The sequence below is a fragment of the Gossypium hirsutum genome, chromosome D11 (genome assembly GCF_007990345.1).
Source record: "Gossypium hirsutum isolate 1008001.06 chromosome D11, Gossypium_hirsutum_v2.1, whole genome shotgun sequence".
In the NCBI taxonomy this organism is placed as follows: Eukaryota; Viridiplantae; Streptophyta; class Magnoliopsida; order Malvales; family Malvaceae; genus Gossypium; species Gossypium hirsutum.
This window is the reverse complement of record NC_053447.1, coordinates 65332434-65352543: the sequence shown is the minus strand read 5'-3', so window position 1 is coordinate 65352543 and position 20110 is coordinate 65332434. Positions and strand designations below refer to the sequence as shown.

The 20110-nt window shown below is 31.0% G+C and overlaps 2 protein-coding genes across 3 annotated transcripts; both read right to left on the bottom strand.

Moving 5' to 3' along the window:
- Nucleotides 1-7005: 7005 nt before the first annotated feature.
- Nucleotides 7006-11836, bottom strand: LOC107935662 (probable disease resistance RPP8-like protein 2). The gene is made up of 3 exons (XM_041104875.1): nucleotides 10727-11836; nucleotides 7376-9028; nucleotides 7006-7259 (listed from the first exon to the last, which is right to left on the bottom strand). The coding sequence occupies exons 1-2, from the start codon at nucleotides 11751-11753 to the stop codon at nucleotides 7395-7397; spliced, it is 2661 nt and encodes an 886-aa protein (XP_040960809.1). The 5' UTR covers nucleotides 11754-11836; the 3' UTR covers nucleotides 7006-7259; nucleotides 7376-7394.
- A 1810-nt stretch (nucleotides 11837-13646) lies between these two features.
- LOC107935660 (probable disease resistance protein RF45) lies at nucleotides 13647-19113 on the bottom strand. Of its 2 annotated transcripts, none has more exons than XM_016868284.2 (3): nucleotides 17885-19111; nucleotides 15317-17179; nucleotides 13647-14757 (listed from the first exon to the last, which is right to left on the bottom strand). In XM_016868284.2, the coding sequence occupies exons 1-2, from the start codon at nucleotides 18909-18911 to the stop codon at nucleotides 15327-15329; spliced, it is 2880 nt and encodes a 959-aa protein (XP_016723773.2). In that variant the 5' UTR covers nucleotides 18912-19111; the 3' UTR covers nucleotides 13647-14757; nucleotides 15317-15326. The 2 variants fall into 2 exon arrangements, with proteins under 2 accessions (XP_016723773.2, XP_040960808.1); XM_041104874.1 differs by having other exon boundaries at nucleotides 14359-14754; nucleotides 17885-19113.
- Nucleotides 19114-20110: the final 997 nt, after the last annotated feature.

The following is a 20110-nucleotide window of genomic DNA, read 5'->3' as shown; positions in this document are numbered from 1 at the left end:
AGAGGTGAACTCTTCAGCGATTTTTTCTTTTTGAGAAAAAAAAGCAATGGGTAGAGCACAGAAAACCTCATTGCTCGGAGGTAGGTGGGCCTTTTTCTGTAGATGTTTTATAAGTGTGCTACCTAGGTGTTTTATTGTATGTTGTGTTGTTCTGTAACCATAAAAGGTGGCCCTTGTGTGTTTTGTCTTAATGGACACTTTCCGTGTGTTTCACAATCTTTTCAATAAAACTAATGTATATATATATACACATTTATATCAAACATATATGTACATCCATATACAAATCACAAGTCAATCACGCATAACTCGAATTCCACGCGATATCAAATTCATTTTCTCATAATTTTAGAGAGAGATACAATTACCTCGCATTTATTTCGTAGTTATTTATAATGACACTAGACTATGAACCAGTTATTAAAAGTGAATTATATAAGCACAAACTAAAAATGATTATTCGTCGACGGTTGTGAATTTCCCTTTGTTGAGGATGGTCTGATACCCTCTTTAGTGAGGAAATTAAATTCGAATTCCAATAACTTGTTAATCACACAATTCGAACATAGATTACGACAATCTAAACATGAATGCATTTATTACAAATTGATCCCTCAAGCTCCTAATATTCAAAAAGCTCATATCTCACAATATATACTATCGAATTTAAATCTAATTATAAATATAACAGAGGACCACTCATAACTATTGTTCATTTTCAAACATCAAAATTTTTATCTTTTACAACTAGGTCCTCAATAATTAGCCTTACTCGTGCATGACTTTAAACTATAACATTCAAGATTTCCTTAAAACTTCCAACCATGGTGATTCAATCAATATCTTAACAATTCTCAAATCTAATACATGGGCTAATTAAATTCAACATCCTTAAAGCATAATTTAATAAAAATTAAGAAAGAAAACTTACTTAGAACCTTTGGCAAGCTCACGGTTATGGTGATTTGCAAGGAAAACCTAAACTTTTCTTTTGTTTTGCCTATAGCCAAATGTTGAAGAAGAAAATGGGAAAGATAAGTTTTCTCTTTCTTTCCGTTACCAAACTTTTAATATGATAAATTCCTATTAATTAAAATACAATCCTATATGAAAAACCTAAATTCGAGGAAACAGATGGCATGGAATTGAATATTGAGAATAAAAAAGAAGAAGGAACCAGCCAGTATAGTGGTAAGCGAGGCAGGATAAAAAAGACATGACCAAAGAAGGCTTGAATTTTTGTATATTCTTCTATATCCATCGTCTCTCTGCATTCATGGTGGAGGTGACCCCTCCATCTCACACTTCCCTACAGATTTAGAATCGAAACAGAGAATTGACTGCGGCCTCTAATCTATTTTTCTCACTCGGATAATTAGGATGACCTAACGAAAGAAACTCAGAATGAGAATTGAGTGTGGATATTCAAATCGATTATGAATAAAATATGTAGGATCCCAGAGACGGACGAAGCTGACGAAAATCCAAACTAAATTTAAGAAAAAAGGAAGAATAACGAAGAGAGAGGGATCTAAGGAGAGCGGTAACTGACAACGGGTCTTACAAGCCAAGTGGCCAGCCGAATCTGGAGAAGGCTTTCTTAGATCGGATAAAAAGGAATTTGGGTAATTGGTCTAATTTGCTTCCGATCCTTGTACGTTTCATTTAGTCCTTTTCTTTTTAATCACTAGAATTTCCTCAGTACTCTATTATTTTGATTTAATAATTAAAGTCTGATTGATAACATTCTCAAAGGACTTCAATTAAATTAGATCATGTGACATTTTTAAAATAAAAAAAGTTTGCTCCTGTGGCTTACATTACATGCATTGGAAGCATTTTTAAATTAGTCATGTGAATAAATAGGTTAAAATATGTTCCAAGTCCATTACTCTTTCTATTTTTATTTTAAGAAATTTAACCTCTCTATTTTTAGGATTTAAAAATACAAGTCCAATTATTAATATCATTAAAAATTCTTCTATTAAATTCAAGTTCATTACAATGTCAAATTTTTTTTTGTTACACGACTTCTAAGTGAATTTTTCTTTAAAAAGAAATTGAAAGTGTCGTACCAATGAATTTAACAAAAATATTTTAACAATAATAGTAATTAGATTTATATTTTGAAATATGAAAAAATTAATTTAAATTTCATATGCATTGTATAACATATTTTAAGTGAGCAAATAGTTTAATTTAAAAAATGTGATATAATCTAATTTTGGTGTTTAGTTACTTTTTTTCATGTTATATTTTGCTTGTTTAATATTATTAGTATTTTGTTTACAGTTAACATTTTCATGTCTTTTTCTTCTTAATGCTATTGATAGATTAAATTTAAAGTGGTCATTATATGATTGTTTATCAATAAGGGAATTAATTAATAGCGTTTGTCTTATTTATCGAGAAGGTAAGAAGAGATTGGTGGCTAGATGATCATCGAGAATTATAATCTATTTATTAAAGCACGGCTGAAAATCATCTTTTCTTAATCGAACTGTGATTTTACCTTTAGTCAAAGTTTCACCTTTTGATTTTCTCTCAACTTTTGATTATTGTTTTTCTACTAAGTTTGAATTTTATTTTTCTTTAGTTATAGTTTTAATTATTTTAGTTTTATAAAAATCCTCATCATCTTTAATTTGTTTATTTTTATTGATGAAATAGAATCACTGGTATGTGTGGATTCGACCTTACTCACTGCTATTTGCAAAATTACTTTTGAGTAGGAATTTATTTTTGATAGTCTTGATAGTTGTAGAATATAATTTTATAAAATTTTAGAGTTTTTATATATCATTTTAATATGTTTAAATTTATATATATTATTTTCTAGAATCAAAGCTAAATTAAAAACTTAATTATTGTGTGCTTGGCTATTGCTAGATGGATTGACCATTGAAGCAATCAGAGTTTTATGTTGGGGCTACTCTTTCATTTTTTGGCTGTGCGGTTTGTTGTATGTATTCCTTATTCAAATTCTTAGTCACAATATTTACGTTGTGCTTAAAATCTTAGAATCCAAGTATTAACATCACAGGATTGGGAATGGATTTGGGTGGGGATGGATTCGTTTTGCTGGAGGATTGGGAATGGTAGGACGGCGATGTTTTGGATGGACATATGGTGTGGTAATCTTCCATTAAAACAGGAATTTCCAAGGCTATTTCGCCTTACAAGACAAAAGGAAGGAACGATAGCTGATTTTATAAGAAATTATGGGTTTTGTAGAGAAGAATGGAACGACCTCTTTACAAGATCGTTATTGGGAAAAGAGGAGGTGATGCTTAGCAAATTGGTGGAGAGGGTGAGTAGCACAGTGTTAGTTTCAGATGTGGAGGATAAGTTTTGTTGGGCAAATGATAGAAACGGGGAATTTTCGGTAAGAAAATGCTCTGAAATATTGATAAGGTACCACCAAGAGTACGAAGTTTTCTATGGATGCTTGCTATTGACAGAATTCCTACAAAGGAATTTCTGGTCAAAAGAGGGGTGAATCTTCAAAACATCTCGATTAGCTGTCCATGGTGCGAAAGAGTTCCGAAGAGTGCAAACCATTTGTTCTTCAAATGCAAATTTATTGAAGGTATTTGGGTTAAAATATTCAATTGGTGGGAGGTTAGTTGGAAACATGTAGATGGTTTTGAGGAATTCTAATCTTTGTGTAATAACATGAAAATGGCCGAAATGAGGAAAATTTTTTTGTTGATATCAATTTCGGCAACCTGATGGACAGTATGGTTTGCAAGAAATTGTATGGTCTTTGAAAGAAGGATGATGGCTATGGAAATTTTGGTTTTTTAATCAAAGATAAGGGCATTGCTGTGGATTAAATCTGTTTATGATGAATTTTATATTGCAAGAGAACTTTTGGTGGATATGTCCAAATAGGTGTAGGATTGATTCAATTAAATCCAAATTAGCTGCATCGTTATGACGCTCTCCTCTGCATGGTTGTTTAAAATTTAATGTTTGTGGAATTGCAAATGAGGATAGAGTAGGTTGTAGAGGTGTCTTGAGAGATAAAGAGGGAGTCGCAAGAGCTTTATTTTCAGGTTCCGTAGCAGCAGATGATACTGATTTGGCAGAGATTGGTGCGGTGATGGTAGCATTGGAAGTATTTTTAGCTATGAAATGGAAGCTAAATGATTCTCTATTTATAGAATTTGGTTCAATAGTGGTGTTTTATTGGTGTGCAAATAAGTTTGATGATCTATGGTAACTTTAAGCAACTTTCGCAGATATTAAAAGAGACATTGAGAAGATGAGAAATGTTATTTTTTTATGACAGAAAAGAATGAAAACGAAATGGCATCTTCGTTGGCGATTACATGTATAAATCGTGAGAAAATGTTTAAAGCTTGGTGCATGGTGAGCTATTGCTTTGATGTAAACGTAGGTCTGTTAGTGATTGAACGTGTTTCTTTTGGAATGCTATAATGTTAAAATTTTAAACATTATTCTGTTTGTTTTTAACAACAGAATAGATTGAATGAATCAAAAAAAAAAAAACATCACAGGAACACAACAAAATAGATCAGCATAACATAAGGCAAAACACATCCAAACAATACATCAAAATGTCATGGTTAAGAAAATGAGAGGAAGACAAAGATAGAGGAGTATGTGAGTATAGGTCACTTGTTGGGGTATCTGGCACCACTTGGGTTCTGTGAACTAGACCCTTAGGGCAACCACTTCGAAGACTTCTTCAGAAGACGATAGCATCATTTGTTGGGGCTCCAAATTGATTGCTAAGCGAATGACACTTCAAATTTTGTTTCAGAAAAAGCAGATCCTCCCTCAATTAATTAGGTAATAATTTGATTTTGGGCTAGAAAAGGATATGGTTATGATCCTAATAAGGCCAATGAGAGATATTACGTGATGGTTGAAGAAGTGAGAACTTACAAGGATGGGACAAACTGCATTGTTTCACCGGAAATATGTATCAAAAGCGATTCTGAAAATTTGGAGCGAATCATGCACAATAACAGGAAAGTTAGAAGCATCTATGATTTCGATGATGACGAAATTGTGAGCTTAAGGAGAAAAAAAAAAGACGAGGCAATGGAAAAGAGACGAGGCAGACCAAGAAAGGGACATTTCTAGATTATTGGCTTGTACTACATCGTTAAAGAAATTTGTCATTGAATCGCTATCGGTTACTGATTTCAAGAATGGTAAGAATGTAATTTTGAAGAGGCTATAGAAGCTTGGGAACTAGGTAAATTGTTAGGTCTTAGGGGAAAAATCACGTTTCTATTCATAAGATCCCCTTCATTAAAATCCGCTACGATTGAAAATCAATAAATTATTACTGCTTTTTGTTTTATCTTAAAAGTATCTCCAAATTTTGGGTATTAGCTTCCCTAGGTGAGATCTTTCACTAAATTTTAAAGTGTGTATATAAGGTATAATAAAAATTTTCTGACCATTACACATTTATTTAATTTGATCCTATTTTTTTATCAGAAGTAAATTAAAAAACTAATAAAGCTAAAGGGACAAAAGGCCTTAGTAAAAAAAATTAAAAATCAATTAAATCTTTTAAAATTTAAAAATTATTAATATATATAAATTTATAATTTTTTAATAAATAACAATACTGGCTCAATAAAAGAGTAGGGGTTATTTTTGAAAAATCTTATAACAATTAGATTTAATGGATTGGTATTCTTATTTTTAATAAATATTTTATAATTTTAAAACTTTTATAACATTTTATTTATAATTTTATGAATTTTTAATAATTTTAAAATTTTAAAATGGCTTAATTAATTTTTTTTAATTTGTTACTAAAGCCTTTTTAACTTTTTAGTCTTATTAGTTTCAAAGTTTTTTAATTTACTTCCAATAAACGAGTAGGGGTCAAATTAAACAAATGTCTGAAGGTTGAGGCTAAATTTATTATTATATCTTATATATAAAACCAAATTCTAAGGGAAGGGCTATTTTTTTAACTCATTTAGCATATAATGTTAACTCGTCCATTTTTTCAATAGAAAAATTAAAATGTAATTCAAAATATGATACATGTAATACTTTTATGGATCAAATACTCTACAGAAGAAGAAGGAAAAGAACCGATCAAATTACAGATCCAAAACTAAAAAACTAGTACCATCAAGAACCAAATATGATTGCATAACTTTGATAAAAATTTAAAATTACAGTAAAATTTTTCCTCCATGAATTTAAAAGGTATAATGCTAAAAATAGTCCCTAATGTTTTCCTGGTTAGTCATTAGCCCTTATTCTTTTTTCTTTGAGCACTTTAAACCTCATAGTTTTGTTTTTTTTTCTATCAAATTGATCATTTTCTGACAGAATTGATAATGTGTCCGTTAGTTGACTAATAGTCAATGGCATGTGTTGACTTGCCACTCTACATGTGCATAATTGTTGACGTGTTGTTATTTTATCTTATATGTCACGTTAGTAAAACAATTAAAAAATTTAAAAAGTAATAGAAAATTTTAAGAAAAAATACATGCAAATAAAAATTTTAAAAAATAATTATTTAAAACCTAATTGCTTTATTTATATTCTAGTGTCTTTCTTCTAAAATTTTCCAAGCCGTTAAATTTTTTTAAAATTCTTTTTTTTTTTTAGAAAACTTTTTAAAAAACTTAGAATATTGTTTAGTAATTCACTAGCACAGTTAACATTAGGTACCATAACAAAACGCATTAATAATTTAGGTACCACATTGAACATTTTCAAAGTATAGGTATCACATTGGATATTTTATGAAAGTACATTTACCGAATACGCATCACCCGTAACTTATTTAAAATATGTAAGGTTATTTTTAAAAATTCATTAACTGAATTGATATCGAGTTGATTAATGACACTAATTCAATCACATACTTAACATGCTTTTTTTAATTATCGTTACCTTTAAATTCATTTACTTAAAAATTGAATTATTGCATCACACTTTGATATTATTATCATATTAAAATTTTAAAATTTTTAAGCAAGGGATGTACAGTATAATAGAAGTTACCTAAAAAGCTTTTCATAATTTTGCACCTTACAATTTTGAAATTTATAACAAAAAAAAAAAAAAAACACCCAATCTCTAGCGAATAGAAAATACAAGACAACTTCAAATCTCTAATTTTACAATACAAAAAAGTTCACACCACGTACACAATTTCACACAGTACTGTTACAACTTTTTTACATATATTTGGTCCCATGAAGAGCACCAACAGAATAAAAAAAAAATGGCAATGGCTTCAATACCTGAAGAGGAAATATTAAAAAATGTCAATATGATGTATAAACATGCAAAATAGTTGTGGATTTTTATGAATAAACAAATGGGTTAAGTATTTCCTAAAACAGAGATTATGAATTACCTGGCATTAATCATGATTACTACCACTCGCAATTTTGGAATATGATAGAAGGAGCATGTTGGACTTTGCAGAAATCTTCTCCCCCTTCCTCCACTTTATCTTTGAATGTCTTTGGCATTGATTCAATCTTCAGTTCTTGAAGGGTTGCAATGAACCTCAGTCCATCTGGAAGCTTTTTTAGTTGTCTGCAGTTCTCTATCTCCAATCGCCGAAGACAAGGCATGGCTCCTTCACTCACCCTCAACTCCTCCAGAAAGTTCAGCTCCTTAAGGCATAGAGACTCAAGTTTAGCAAAAGCTTGTCCAGAGCAAAACATTTCCTTTCCTATGAAAGCCTCTTCATGTAATTCAAGCATACTTAAGTAAGGCAGTTTCGCAAATGTTGGCATTGGATCTTCCTCAAGCATACACCTTCTCAACTTTATGTAAGCGAGATTTGAAGACAAGTAGTGGTACTCTGGTAACCTTCTTATCGCCGCATCTAAGCTCAACTTAGAAATGCTATCACAACTTGAAAGGAGGTGTGCCAAATGTCTTGGATCTATTCCTTCTTCATAATTGATGATAGACAAGGAATGAAGATATTTACTTTGGACGATGAGTGGATTCTTGCCCAACTCCTCCGTGTTAAAATCTTCAATATTGAAGGGCCCTCGAATTTCCAACTCTCTAATATTTGTCATGTTGATAAGATCCTTTATATAACAACTCTTGGTGTTGAAGTTGACAAGTGTTTGGAGGCTTCTCAATGTACCCAACTTCAATTTTGTTTTAGGACTACATCGCTTGGGGAGATATAGATGCCTTAGTTGCTGCATCCTCCATAACACGTTAGGTACATGAATAGAGTTTGAACATTCGCTTTTGATTCTTAAATCCAATGTTTGCAAGCACCTTAAGTTGCCTAGAGATGATGGCAACTTTGAACTCAAGAAGTACAGACCCCTTAATCTCAAGAATCTTATATGGATGAGTTTACCAATGTCATTGGGTAACTTGCACCCTGCATCTCCTCTTTCGTAATCTAAGACTCCAAGAAAATTAAAATTATTGAACATATATTTCCAAATTCCCCTAAATTTAGTACCTAACACGCTAAGCATTAAAAGTGCCACAAAGCAAAAAAGTGGATTGTCAGAATCATATTCGTGGTTCTCGAAGTAGCTTCGCATTGTCAATGGCAAAATATTTTCCTGTTCTTCGTTCGGTAAAAGCTCATCGAAAAGCAAAATTGATCGAAGACGTGGACTTTTAATGCACTGTAAGGGAATAAATTTGTGAGCAGAAACTCTGCGAACCCTCCCAATAGTGGATAACTGGCACTCATTTGACTGATCTGCGATATAGAGGAATTTTTGTTGTTTTGCCTTGGACAAGCAAACATCTCTCATTAGATCATGCATCTGAAAACTTCTTATCTTTAAGGTTGCAATGTCTCTTTCTCGTACTTGAATCATACATCTTTCTGCAAGCTCCAGCAAATAACCTTCAGCCACATCTTCCGCTATTTGCCCATCATTCTTCAGCCATTCAGTTAATGAAGGATACTTTGTAGCCAAAATTCCTCCTAATATAATGATGGCTAATGGAAGCCCTGCACAGTGTTTAACCATGTCCTCTCCCAACTCCTTCATTTTCGCATCAATTTTATAGCCTGTAGAATACCAAAACAAAGTTTCAAAAAAATCAGTGATAACAGTTTAATAATTAACCACAATATTAACATACTCAAGAATTTCAAATAATTAGTGAAGCAAGATGCAATGCAAGTTGCCGATAAATTAAACCACAATATTACCACCAATTTAACAATTTTAAAAGTTATTAAAAATAAATAAAATGGTTTTTGACAAGTGATTTCTTGCATGTGATTCACTTATACACTTAGTATATCAAATGTAAATTCCTACAATTGATTTACAATTCTTTACAAATGTGTTGTGGTGTTATGATTTCTCCTTGTAATATATATTTTTGTAACGAATCATACGAATGAAAGTTAATTTAATTTAGTAAATCCCTACAATTGATTTATGACATTGAAACACCTGGTTTTATAGTATTTTTATTTGTACAAAAAAATATCAAAATTTAACCAACTTCATGAAAATGCAATAATTATGCTAAAAGTTTACAACTTTTATTATATTAACTTCTATTATCATATGTGTTGCATGTGATTTTATATATTTACTATTTAATCAAAATTTTAAAATATTTTATTTTTAGTTGCGATAATTAACATAAAATAATATTTCTTGTATGAAATATGAATATAATTAAAATATATAAACTTATTAATTCAAATATTATAATATAAAATTTTCAAATCGTAATTAAAATATTCTTAACATATTCAACATATAATATAGTTTTATTTTATGTAATTAATGCAAAAAAACATCATTCAACATAAAAACTAATGAATATAATTAACTCTAATATTAATTAAGTGATTGTTAAGATGCTTAAAATTTTATCAAATAACTCTATTTTTCATTAATAAAATTAACTTCCCTTCCTTTTTACATCAATTTTTTAACTGATAATAATTACAATTATCACAATTTTTTTTTTCTATATTTTATGCTTAGAGTTACATTCAAGTAATAACTCTATTGAAGTAAAATAAATTATCTTAACTTCTAGTTTACTTCAAATTTTTTTTAGATGTGAATTTTGTAATACGATCAAAATAAATTAATTGCTCAATTTGTATTGGATACTACGATTATTTAAATTTATTTTTCATAAATTTAATATTTAGATTCTACTTTATAGAAGTTTACTAAAATAAACTACAAATATATGATCAAATTTATCATAAAAAATTACAAAATTCATACAATAAATCAATTAACAAACTCTGGAAAGCTTTTGGGGGGCAAGACATAAACTCGGAAACAAATTGAGAAGAATGATGACTAAACATATATTAACTTTATTGAAGTGGCATACACGTGGATGTCATGTAAGCAATTAATTAATTTTTAAAATTTTTAAAATTCAAATAAATTATAAAAATTATTATTTTAAAATTAATTATTCTTAAAATTCATAAAAAATTATAAATATGTATTTTAATATTTTAATTTAAAATAATTAATTAGTTACTGGCGTAGGTGGACTGTCATGTGTATGTCTAAAATGGATTGCTAAAAATAATAATAATAAAAAATGAAAGCTTAAAATGAATTTTTTTGTAAAGTTAGTGAACCAAGTAAATTATTATGTCACTTTAAAATATAAAATTCTTTTAGCCAAACAAAAAAAAAATAGAATGTAGAGCAAATGTTGCAATATATATTAAGATAGAATAATTTTGCGATTATGAAATCAATAAACATATTACCTGGAGAATTTGTTTGGGGGAAGGCAATCTTTTGAAACAGTTCCCAGCTCTGATTGTAGTCTAGTTCCTGCAACTCATATAAGAAACCATTTTTGTCGGCGTGTGCAACTATCTCCTTGTTCCGAGAGGTGAGTAAGATCTTGCTTTTCGTCTTTCTTGCTGAAAATGCTGGTTTTAAGCTATCCCAAGCTTTGGTGTTCCAAATATCATCGAGTATCACCAAACATTTGTTTTCCTCCAAGAAACTAGATAACTTCTCTGCTAATTTTTCAACCTTCATCTTCTTGTCAACTTCTGTTAAGATGTTGAGATCAGATAGAATGTCTTCCCAAATTTTTCTTATTTGACAGTTTTGAGAAACAAATGCCCAAGCCAAGTGCTCGAAATGACCAACAACTTGGCTTTGACGATATATTTTCTTGGCAAGAGTGGTCTTTCCCAGACCACCCATGCCACATATGGAGAGAACCTTGCATTCGCTTTCCTCATCGACAAGAACTGAGACCAGTTTCTCAATATCCTTATCCAATCCAACAATGTTATCATCCATAACATGAGGATAAGGCCGCCTTGCCTCCCGCCTTTCAGTTGAAGAACTTGGTCCTTCTCCATCAACACCTAACTTTGATACATCATACGTCTTCAATTGTCGAGTCAATACTTCGATTCTGGCTGTGATTTTCTCTATCTCTGACTTGATCTGGTGGAGCAGGCATCCCTCCTTGAGGAAACAAGCGGATCTTTTGATGCAATTTGAAAATCCACCTTTCCTTTTGGAAGCAACTTTGAGGGCAAACATCTCGATCACATCTTCAGCATCGTAGGCCAACTCTCTGATCTCAACAACGCTGGTACGTATCACCTCATGATCAACTTTTCTTGCGTCTGCCACTTTCAAGAAGCTTTGCATCCATCTCAGCTCACTTGCTAGGCGCTCAACTTGTTCATCGACGCCCCACAAGGATGTGACTTCTTGAGTTAGCTCGCCGATTGCTTTGAGGGCAGAAGAAACAGCAGAGAAATCCATGAGAGAGCAATTTTTTTTTTTTGTGACCAAAGAGAGTTGATATCTCGGAATTTTTGGTTTCAGGTACAATTGATTATATGGTTAAAAGTTAAATTAAACCATACAATTCTTGCTTGTGGACACGGGTTCAGGTGATTCCCATGGAAGGATAAGAATACTGCACAAGGGAAATTAGATTCTTATCCAATTGCTTTAGCAAGGAATCATAATTAATGGAAGCTAAAACAAGAACTAAATTTATTGAAACCAATCTTTTTTTATTTTTATGTTTACGTTTATCAAATCCTTGCAGCATGTTTAAGCAAAGCACCAAAAAACGATATATATTGGCAAAAGACAACATTGTGCAATGTTTGAACTATAGATTCTTGCTTGTACAATAGGTTGAAGTGATTCTGATGATGTAACAAAGTACTTTGCAATGAAAATTGGATTCTTAACCCAATGCTTAGGCGACTGATTCTGAAAAAAGAATAAATTGATGTAATCAAATGCCTTTTTCTTTAATCATCCCTTGCTAAAAAAATGAGCAAAGAAGAAAAGGGGAGCCAATAATATTTGATCACCAATTAACTCGGATTGCCAAAATAGAGCTATTCTTTTCTCATGAAATGATACGAATAATATACCCTTTTTCATTCATGTCTAAATATCTTAAAATCATTTAAACTTCAACGATTAAAATATATGTCTAAATAAGGTTTCTGAAGTTATAACTGGTTTTGATTGCAGCATTCAAGAACAAAGATTAACCTTTTAACTTCTGTAAACAATGAAGTTATAATTTTAAAAGTTGTAATGAAAAGCGAAGTTTAAGTAAACTGCATATATTTTCATTCAAATTTGACGAGAAATATGATGAGGGAAGAAAACCGGAACAGAAATAATTATGGGAGGAAGAAGCAATCGGAGAAGAAGATGAGATTTTAGAGACAGAAGAGTAGAAAATTCATGTGTATTTCCGTAACTGTCTCACCCTCCATGCTGATAGGTGAATAACTAGTACATCTACTCCCTCTCAACTCCCCGTTTTGACACTGATCTAACTACCCGCCCTTACACGCACTGTTTTCATTAAAAACCAATGTCAAAATGTAGCGTTTTGACAACACAAAATTTAATAGAAATAAACAGAATTACAAAAATATATCTGCAACTTGGAAGCAGTAATTTTATGGGTAGACTATCTCCTCTGTTCTTGTAGGATTCTTTGGACTTCACCTTATTTCATGTATGCTTTATAGAAGAGAAAAATTCATTATTAACGATTTTGTTTGATCTATTAAGATCCATAAACTCGAATATTTAGGAAAATGAAATCAAATCTTTGAACTAAAAACAGATACTACCAACAACAAAATATGATTGTGTATTGATTCCATTTTTAATTTCATGTATCGTGTCACGTTAGAAATTTCGGTATGCCTCACATTAAAAATTTGGTTTGGCAAAATGTCTAATTATATCCCTTAAAATTTTGATTATAGCCTATTGAGTCACATGAGCAGCAAACAGAAACTTTAAACATAAATTTTGGGGAAACATGAAAAAAGAAAACGATGCGTAGTGACCCAAATACTTTGTGAGAAATGTTGTATAGCAAAAATAGCTTACAACATTACATATATTATATTTTAGAAATTTTGTATGCTAAAATATATTTTATATCACCTTATATATTTTGAATACGAATTAAATACATTATATTTCTTCAAAATAATTACTACTTCAAATAAAAATAAATTTTGGTATAACAATATTTGTTAGTATGAATCAAATTTTAATTTGTATATTCATACCAATTTCTTTGAAGGGATGCCCAGCTTTCTATAGAGATACCAAACTTTTTTTTTAAGAAATATTCAAGTTTTTTGAAGGGCACCAAAATTTCTAAACTGATATCAAATTTAATATTTCTAATAGATATAAAAAAAGTTAATGCAGCACCAATATTTCTAACGCAATATCAATATTTTTTAATAAATATCAAAATTTCTAATACAATAACAATATTTTTAAATTGATATCACAATTTATAAGAGCATTTGTTATCAAAATTATTAATAGATACCAAAATTTGTAAGTGTATCTTATTAGAGATTTTGATTTTCATTAGAAATTGTGGGATTTGATTTTTTATTTTTTATTATTTTACTATTAGTTGATGTATTTTATATAATCTATAATTTTTTTTTAAAATTTGTTCTGTTTTAGTCTTTATATTTTTCAAATTTTGAGATTTAGGTCAATTTAATCAAATGGCACTGGATAAATATGTTACATCAACTTTTGCTATTAAATCTCATACTCCCTATTCTTCAATTTGATGATATTTAATTTATATATTTTTTGAAATTTAAAATTTTAATCTTAATTCAAACTATGACAGTTAAATCCATTATAAATAGTGTAGCTTTTTTTATTATTATTTGGAAATATCAACCTAACATAGTGTTACACTTATATGTATGTTGTACGATATTTAAACAATAAAAAATATATAACGATAAATTTAGCCTTTAACGTTTATATTTTTTGACATTTTGGTCATCATTCTTTTTTGAAGTTAAATTTAGTACTCAATCTTTCAAAAAGTATCAAATTTGATCATCAACCTTTCAAAAAGAGTTGCATTATTATTTTTAATGAAAATATCAATTAAAATATTAAATTTTAGACATAATAACTTACATGATAATTCATCTGTAATTTATTATTATTATTTAAACTATAAACTTTCAAGCTTAGGTCGTGGTTAAAACCTCTTCATTGTATATTTATAATATGACTTGTTTTTTGGCCAAATGGATATGATAGAAATACTCCCACTAGTCACATCAGATGCATCTTGGAGCCAGCTATAATCCACGAGACTTGCATCATATGCCATCTAGAAGCCTTGATTGTAGATGTTGATAGATGTATTTGGTATCTGATTTGAGTCTGGTGAGCAATGCCTTCTTCTGAGCGATGATGAAAGGGGAGTCGCTGACGACGGTGGCTACTGATATAAGAAAAAAAAATGAACTTTGACCAATGAATTTGGCATAAGCATAGCTATGAATCTACTTAAGCTGAATGAGTTTATATGGATGTTCATTGTATTGCTTATATCAAAATTTATAATTGAACTAAATCTAAACACGTATTTTAAATTTATCAATTTTGATTATATGAAATTATAGAAAATATGTTAGATAAATTTTAAATAAAATTTTAAAAAAATAGTTGGTTTACCTTTTAAAGTGAATATTGAAGATTAATAATATAAATTATTAGTTTTTTTCTTTTTTCATCATTAACCATTTTGTTTTATCTATTAAGATCGATAAGGAGATCCGCTAACAAGAATATTCAGGAAAATGACACCTTATTGAAAATATTTTCTAGCTCTTTTAATTCAAATGACAAATCTTGTGGGAATATGAGACATTGTCAAAAAAAAAAAAACAGAGGATAAGAACCGAAACTAGGATCTTCTCTAAATAATTATCTGCCTGGCAAAGAATCTAAACTTGCCAAATAGTTGTGGATTTTTATATATAAACAAAGATATGAATTACCTGGCATTGATCATAATATCGACGAGAAACGGGCATCCACTATGATAGAAGGAACATGTCGGACTTTGCAGAAATCTTCTCCCCCTTCTTCCACTTTATCCTTGAATGTCGTTGGCATTGATTCAATCTTCAGTTCTTGGAGGGTTGCAATGAACCTCAGTCCATCTGGAAGCTTTTTTAGCTGTATGCAGTTTTCTATCTCCAATCGCCGAAGACAAGGCATGGCTCCTTCTTCACTCACCTTCCACTCCTCCAGAAAGTTCAGCCCCTTAAGGCTTAGAGACTCAAGTTTAGCAAAAGCTTGCCCGGAGCAAAACATTTCCTTTCCTATGAAAGCCTCTTCATGTAATTCAAGCATACTTAGGTAAGGCAGTTCCGCAAGTGTTGGCATTGGATCTTCCTCAAGCTTGCACCTTCTCAACTTTATGTAAGCGAGATTTGAAGACAAGTAGTGGTACTCTGGTAACCTTCTTATCTCTACATCTAACCTCAACTTAGAAATGTTTTCGCAACTCAAAAGGAGGTGTGCCAAATGTCTTGGATCGATTATTCCTTCCTCATTAATAATAGACAGGGAATGAAGATATTTGCTGTGGATGATAGGTGGATTCTTGTCCAACTCCCCCGTGTTACAATCTTCAATATTGAAGGGCCCTCGAATCTCCAACTCTCTAATATTTGTCATGTTGATAAGATCCTTTACATAACAATTCTTGGTGTTGAAGTTGACAAGTGTTTGGAGGTTTCTCAATGTACCCAGCTTCAACTTTGTTTTACGATTACATTCCTCGGGGAGATATAAATGCCTTAGTTGCTGCATCCTCCATAACACGTTAGGTACATGAATAGAGTTTGAGCATCCGCCTTCTATTCTTAAATCCAATGTTTGCAAGCACCTTAAGTTGCCTAGAGATGATGGCAACTTTGAACTCAAGAATTCCAAATCCCTTAGTCTCAAGAATCTTAAATGGATGAGTTTACCAATGTCATTGGGTAACTTGCATCCTGCTTCTCCTCCTCCTTCGTAATCTAACACTCTAAGAAAATTAAAATTATTGAACATATATTTCCAAATTCCCCTAAATTTAGTAAATACCACGCTAAGCATTAAAGGTGCCACAAACCAATAAAGTGGATTGTCAAAATCGTGGTTGTCGAAGTAGCTTTGCATTGTCAATGGAAAAATATTTGCCTGTTCTTCGTCTGGTAAAAGCTCATCGAAAAGCAAAAGTGATCGAAGACGTGGACTTTTAATGCACTGTAAGGGAATAAATTTGTGAGCAGAAACTCTGCGAACCCTCCCAATAGTGGATAACTGGCACGCATTTGACTGATCTGCAATATAGAGGAATTTTTGTTGTTTTGCCTTGGACAAGCAAACATCTCTCATTAGATCATGCATCTGAAAACTTCTTATCTTTAAGGTTGCAATGTCTCTTTCTCGTACTTGAATCATACATCTTTCTGCAAGCTCCAGCAAATAACCTTCAGCCACATCTTCCGCTACTTGCCCTTCCTCTCCTTCTTCTTGCTTTGATGAAACAATACCTTCGGCAACCCATAATTGAATCAATCTATCCGCAGGTATCTCATAATCTTCCGGAAAGTGGCTTAAATAAAGAAAACATGGTCTTAAATAGGGAGGCAAATCATCATAACTTAATGCCAACACATCTCTTAGGACTTCACCTTTATCGTTGTTCAAGTATGATTTCACATTTGCAGATACCTTCAGCCATTCAATTAATGAAGGATACTTTGTAGCCAAAATTCCTCCCAATATAATGATGGCTAATGGAAGCCCTGCACAGTGTTTAACCATTTCCTCTCCCAACTCCTTCATTTTCGCATCAATTTTATAGCCTGTATAATACCAAAACAAAGTTTCAAAAAAAATCAGTGATAACTTCAAAATCAGACTACAGTTTAGTAATTAACCACATAATATTGACATCTTAAACAATTTCAAATAATTAGTGAAGCAGGATGCAATGCAAGTTACCCGCAACATTACATTTTAGTAATTAACCACAATATTATCACCAATTTAACAATTTGAAAAGTTATTAAAAATAAATAAAATGTTTTTACACACATAGTTAGAAAGTTTTATTGTACTATGTTTTAAGGCTTTATTTTAGTAGGAGAAATTAGAAAGTAGATAAATTAAAAATATTATGAGCAGCAATCATAATCCAAGCTTTTATATAAACAAATTATAAAAATATTTTATAATTAGAGTTTTATTCAAATAATAATTTTATTTTAAAATTAGCACAATATTTTAATTAATAATTCTAAATTAAATTATACTTATTTAATCTAAAAGTTGGTGCTTTTTTTTTTTTTACTACAAGTGTTATGCTTGCTCCTCGTATCTTTCTTTAATGAATCAAGATTTTGATATTAATGAAAGTTAATTTAATAATTCCCTATAATTGATTTATAATATTAATCAACTAACTTTATAGAATTTTTTTTAACAAAAAAATAGAATGTAGAGTAAACATTGCAATATATATTAAGACAAGAATAATTTTGCAATTATGAAATCAATAAACATATTACCTGGAGAATTTGTTGGGGGAATGGCAATCTTTTGAAATAATTCCCAGCTTTGTTTGTAGTTTAGATACTGCAACTCATATAGGAAACCTTTACTGTCAGCATGTGAAACTATCTCTTTGTTCCGAGAGGTGAGTAATATCTTGCTTCTCGTCTCCCTTGCTGAAAATGCTGGTTTTAAGCTATCCCAAGACTCGGTGTTCCAAATATCATCGAGTACCACCAAACATTTATTTTCCTCCAAGAAACTAGATAACTTCTCTGCTAATTTTTCAACCTTCATCTTCTTGTCAGCTTCACTTAAGAGGTTAAAATCAGATAAAATGTCTTCCCATACTTTTCTTTTTTGACAGTTTTGAGAAACGTATACCCAAGCCAAGTGCTTGAAATGACCAACAACTTGGCTTTGACTATATATTTTCTTTGCAAGAGTGGTCTTCCCCAGACCACCCATGCCACATATGGAGAGGACCTTGCATTCGCTTTCCTCATCGACAAGAACTGAGACCAGTTTCTCAATATCCTTACCCAATCCAACAATGTTATCATCCATAACATGAGGATAAGGCCGCCTTGCCTCCCGCCTTTCAGTTGAAGAACTTGGTCCTTCTCCATCAACACCTAACTTTGATACATCATACGTCTTCAATTGTCGAGTCAATACTTTGATTCTGGCTGTGATTTTCTCTATCTCTGACTTGATCTGGTGGAGCAGGCATCCCTCCTTGAGGAAACAAGCGGATCTCTTGATGCAATTTGAAAATCCACCTTTCCTTTTGGAAGCAACTTTGATGGAAAACGTCTCGATCACATCTTCAGCATCGTAGGCCAACTCTCTGATCTCAACAACGGTGGTACGTATCACCTCATGATCAACTTTTCTTGCGTCTGCCACTTTCAAGAAGCTTTGCATCCATCTCAGCTCACTTGCTAAGCCCTCAACTTGTTCATCGACGCCCCACAAGGATGTAACTTCTTGTGTTAGCTTGTCGATTGTTTCGAGAGCATAAGACACAGCAGAGAAATCCATAGATTGTTCTGAAAATTAATTTCTCAAAATGTAATCTTTCTATAATTTCAATTCTAGCGAGCGTGAAAAGAAAAAAGAAAGACTTTATTGTCAAGTGTGGAAAGAAGTAGCAACAGCCAGTCTTATCTAACTGGAAACCAAGTTGGAGGAAGAGTGAGTAATTTTATTTAGGTCATATTGCGCTACTAGTCCATATATTTTGCGAAATTTGTGGATTTAATCCTCCAATAGTTGGGACTTTCAAAAAAAAAACACAAATTATTCCAAATCCATTTTTTTAAAAATTGAACTTCATATTTATGGTAATGCAACGACAACTTTTACACTAAAATTGAAGAAGATCAAAGTGGGTTTAAAAAACCCTTTTTATGCCCTTGTTTGTAAGTGTAACCATGGGATGGGAAGGCATAGCTATTAGTTTAGAATTTTGGGTTCTCTTCAAGGCACTTGAAACACTTGGAGTGAATCACGGTATATATTTTGCATTTCTTCATCACGTGAGCCGCTTGGAACGCTTGGAACTCTCTTCCAATTTGCACACTTGTAGAGGCACCACTTGCTCCACTTGCATATATTTTGCATTTCTTCGTGTACTTCAAGTCCTTATGCACGTGAACCACTTGCTCCACTTGCTCCACTTGAACTCTATTATTCAAATATATTATATTTTAGAAATTTTGTATGCTAAAATAAATTTTATATCACCTTATATATTTTGATAGGAATTAAATAACATTATATTTCATCAAAATAATTGCTACTTCAAATAAAAATAAATTTTGGTATAACAATATTTGTTAGTCAAATTCTTTGAAGGGATTCCCAGCTTTCTATAGAGATACAAAACCTTTTTTAAAGAAATATTCAAGTTTTTTGAAGGGCACCAAAATTTCTAAACTGATATCAAATTTAATATTTTTAATTCAATCTATTTTAGTTTTTTATTTTTAAAATTTTGAGATTTAAGTCAATTTAATCAAACGGTACTAGAACAAATTCTGGTATTAAAACTCATTCTTCCTGTTCTTCAATTTGATAATATTTAATTTATATATTTTTAAAATTTTAAAATTTCAGTCTTAATTCAAATTATGACAGTTAAATATGTTATAAACAGTGTAGCGTTTTTTAGTATTATTTGGAAATATCAACCTAGCATAGTGTTACACTTATATGTATGTTGTATGATATTTAAATAA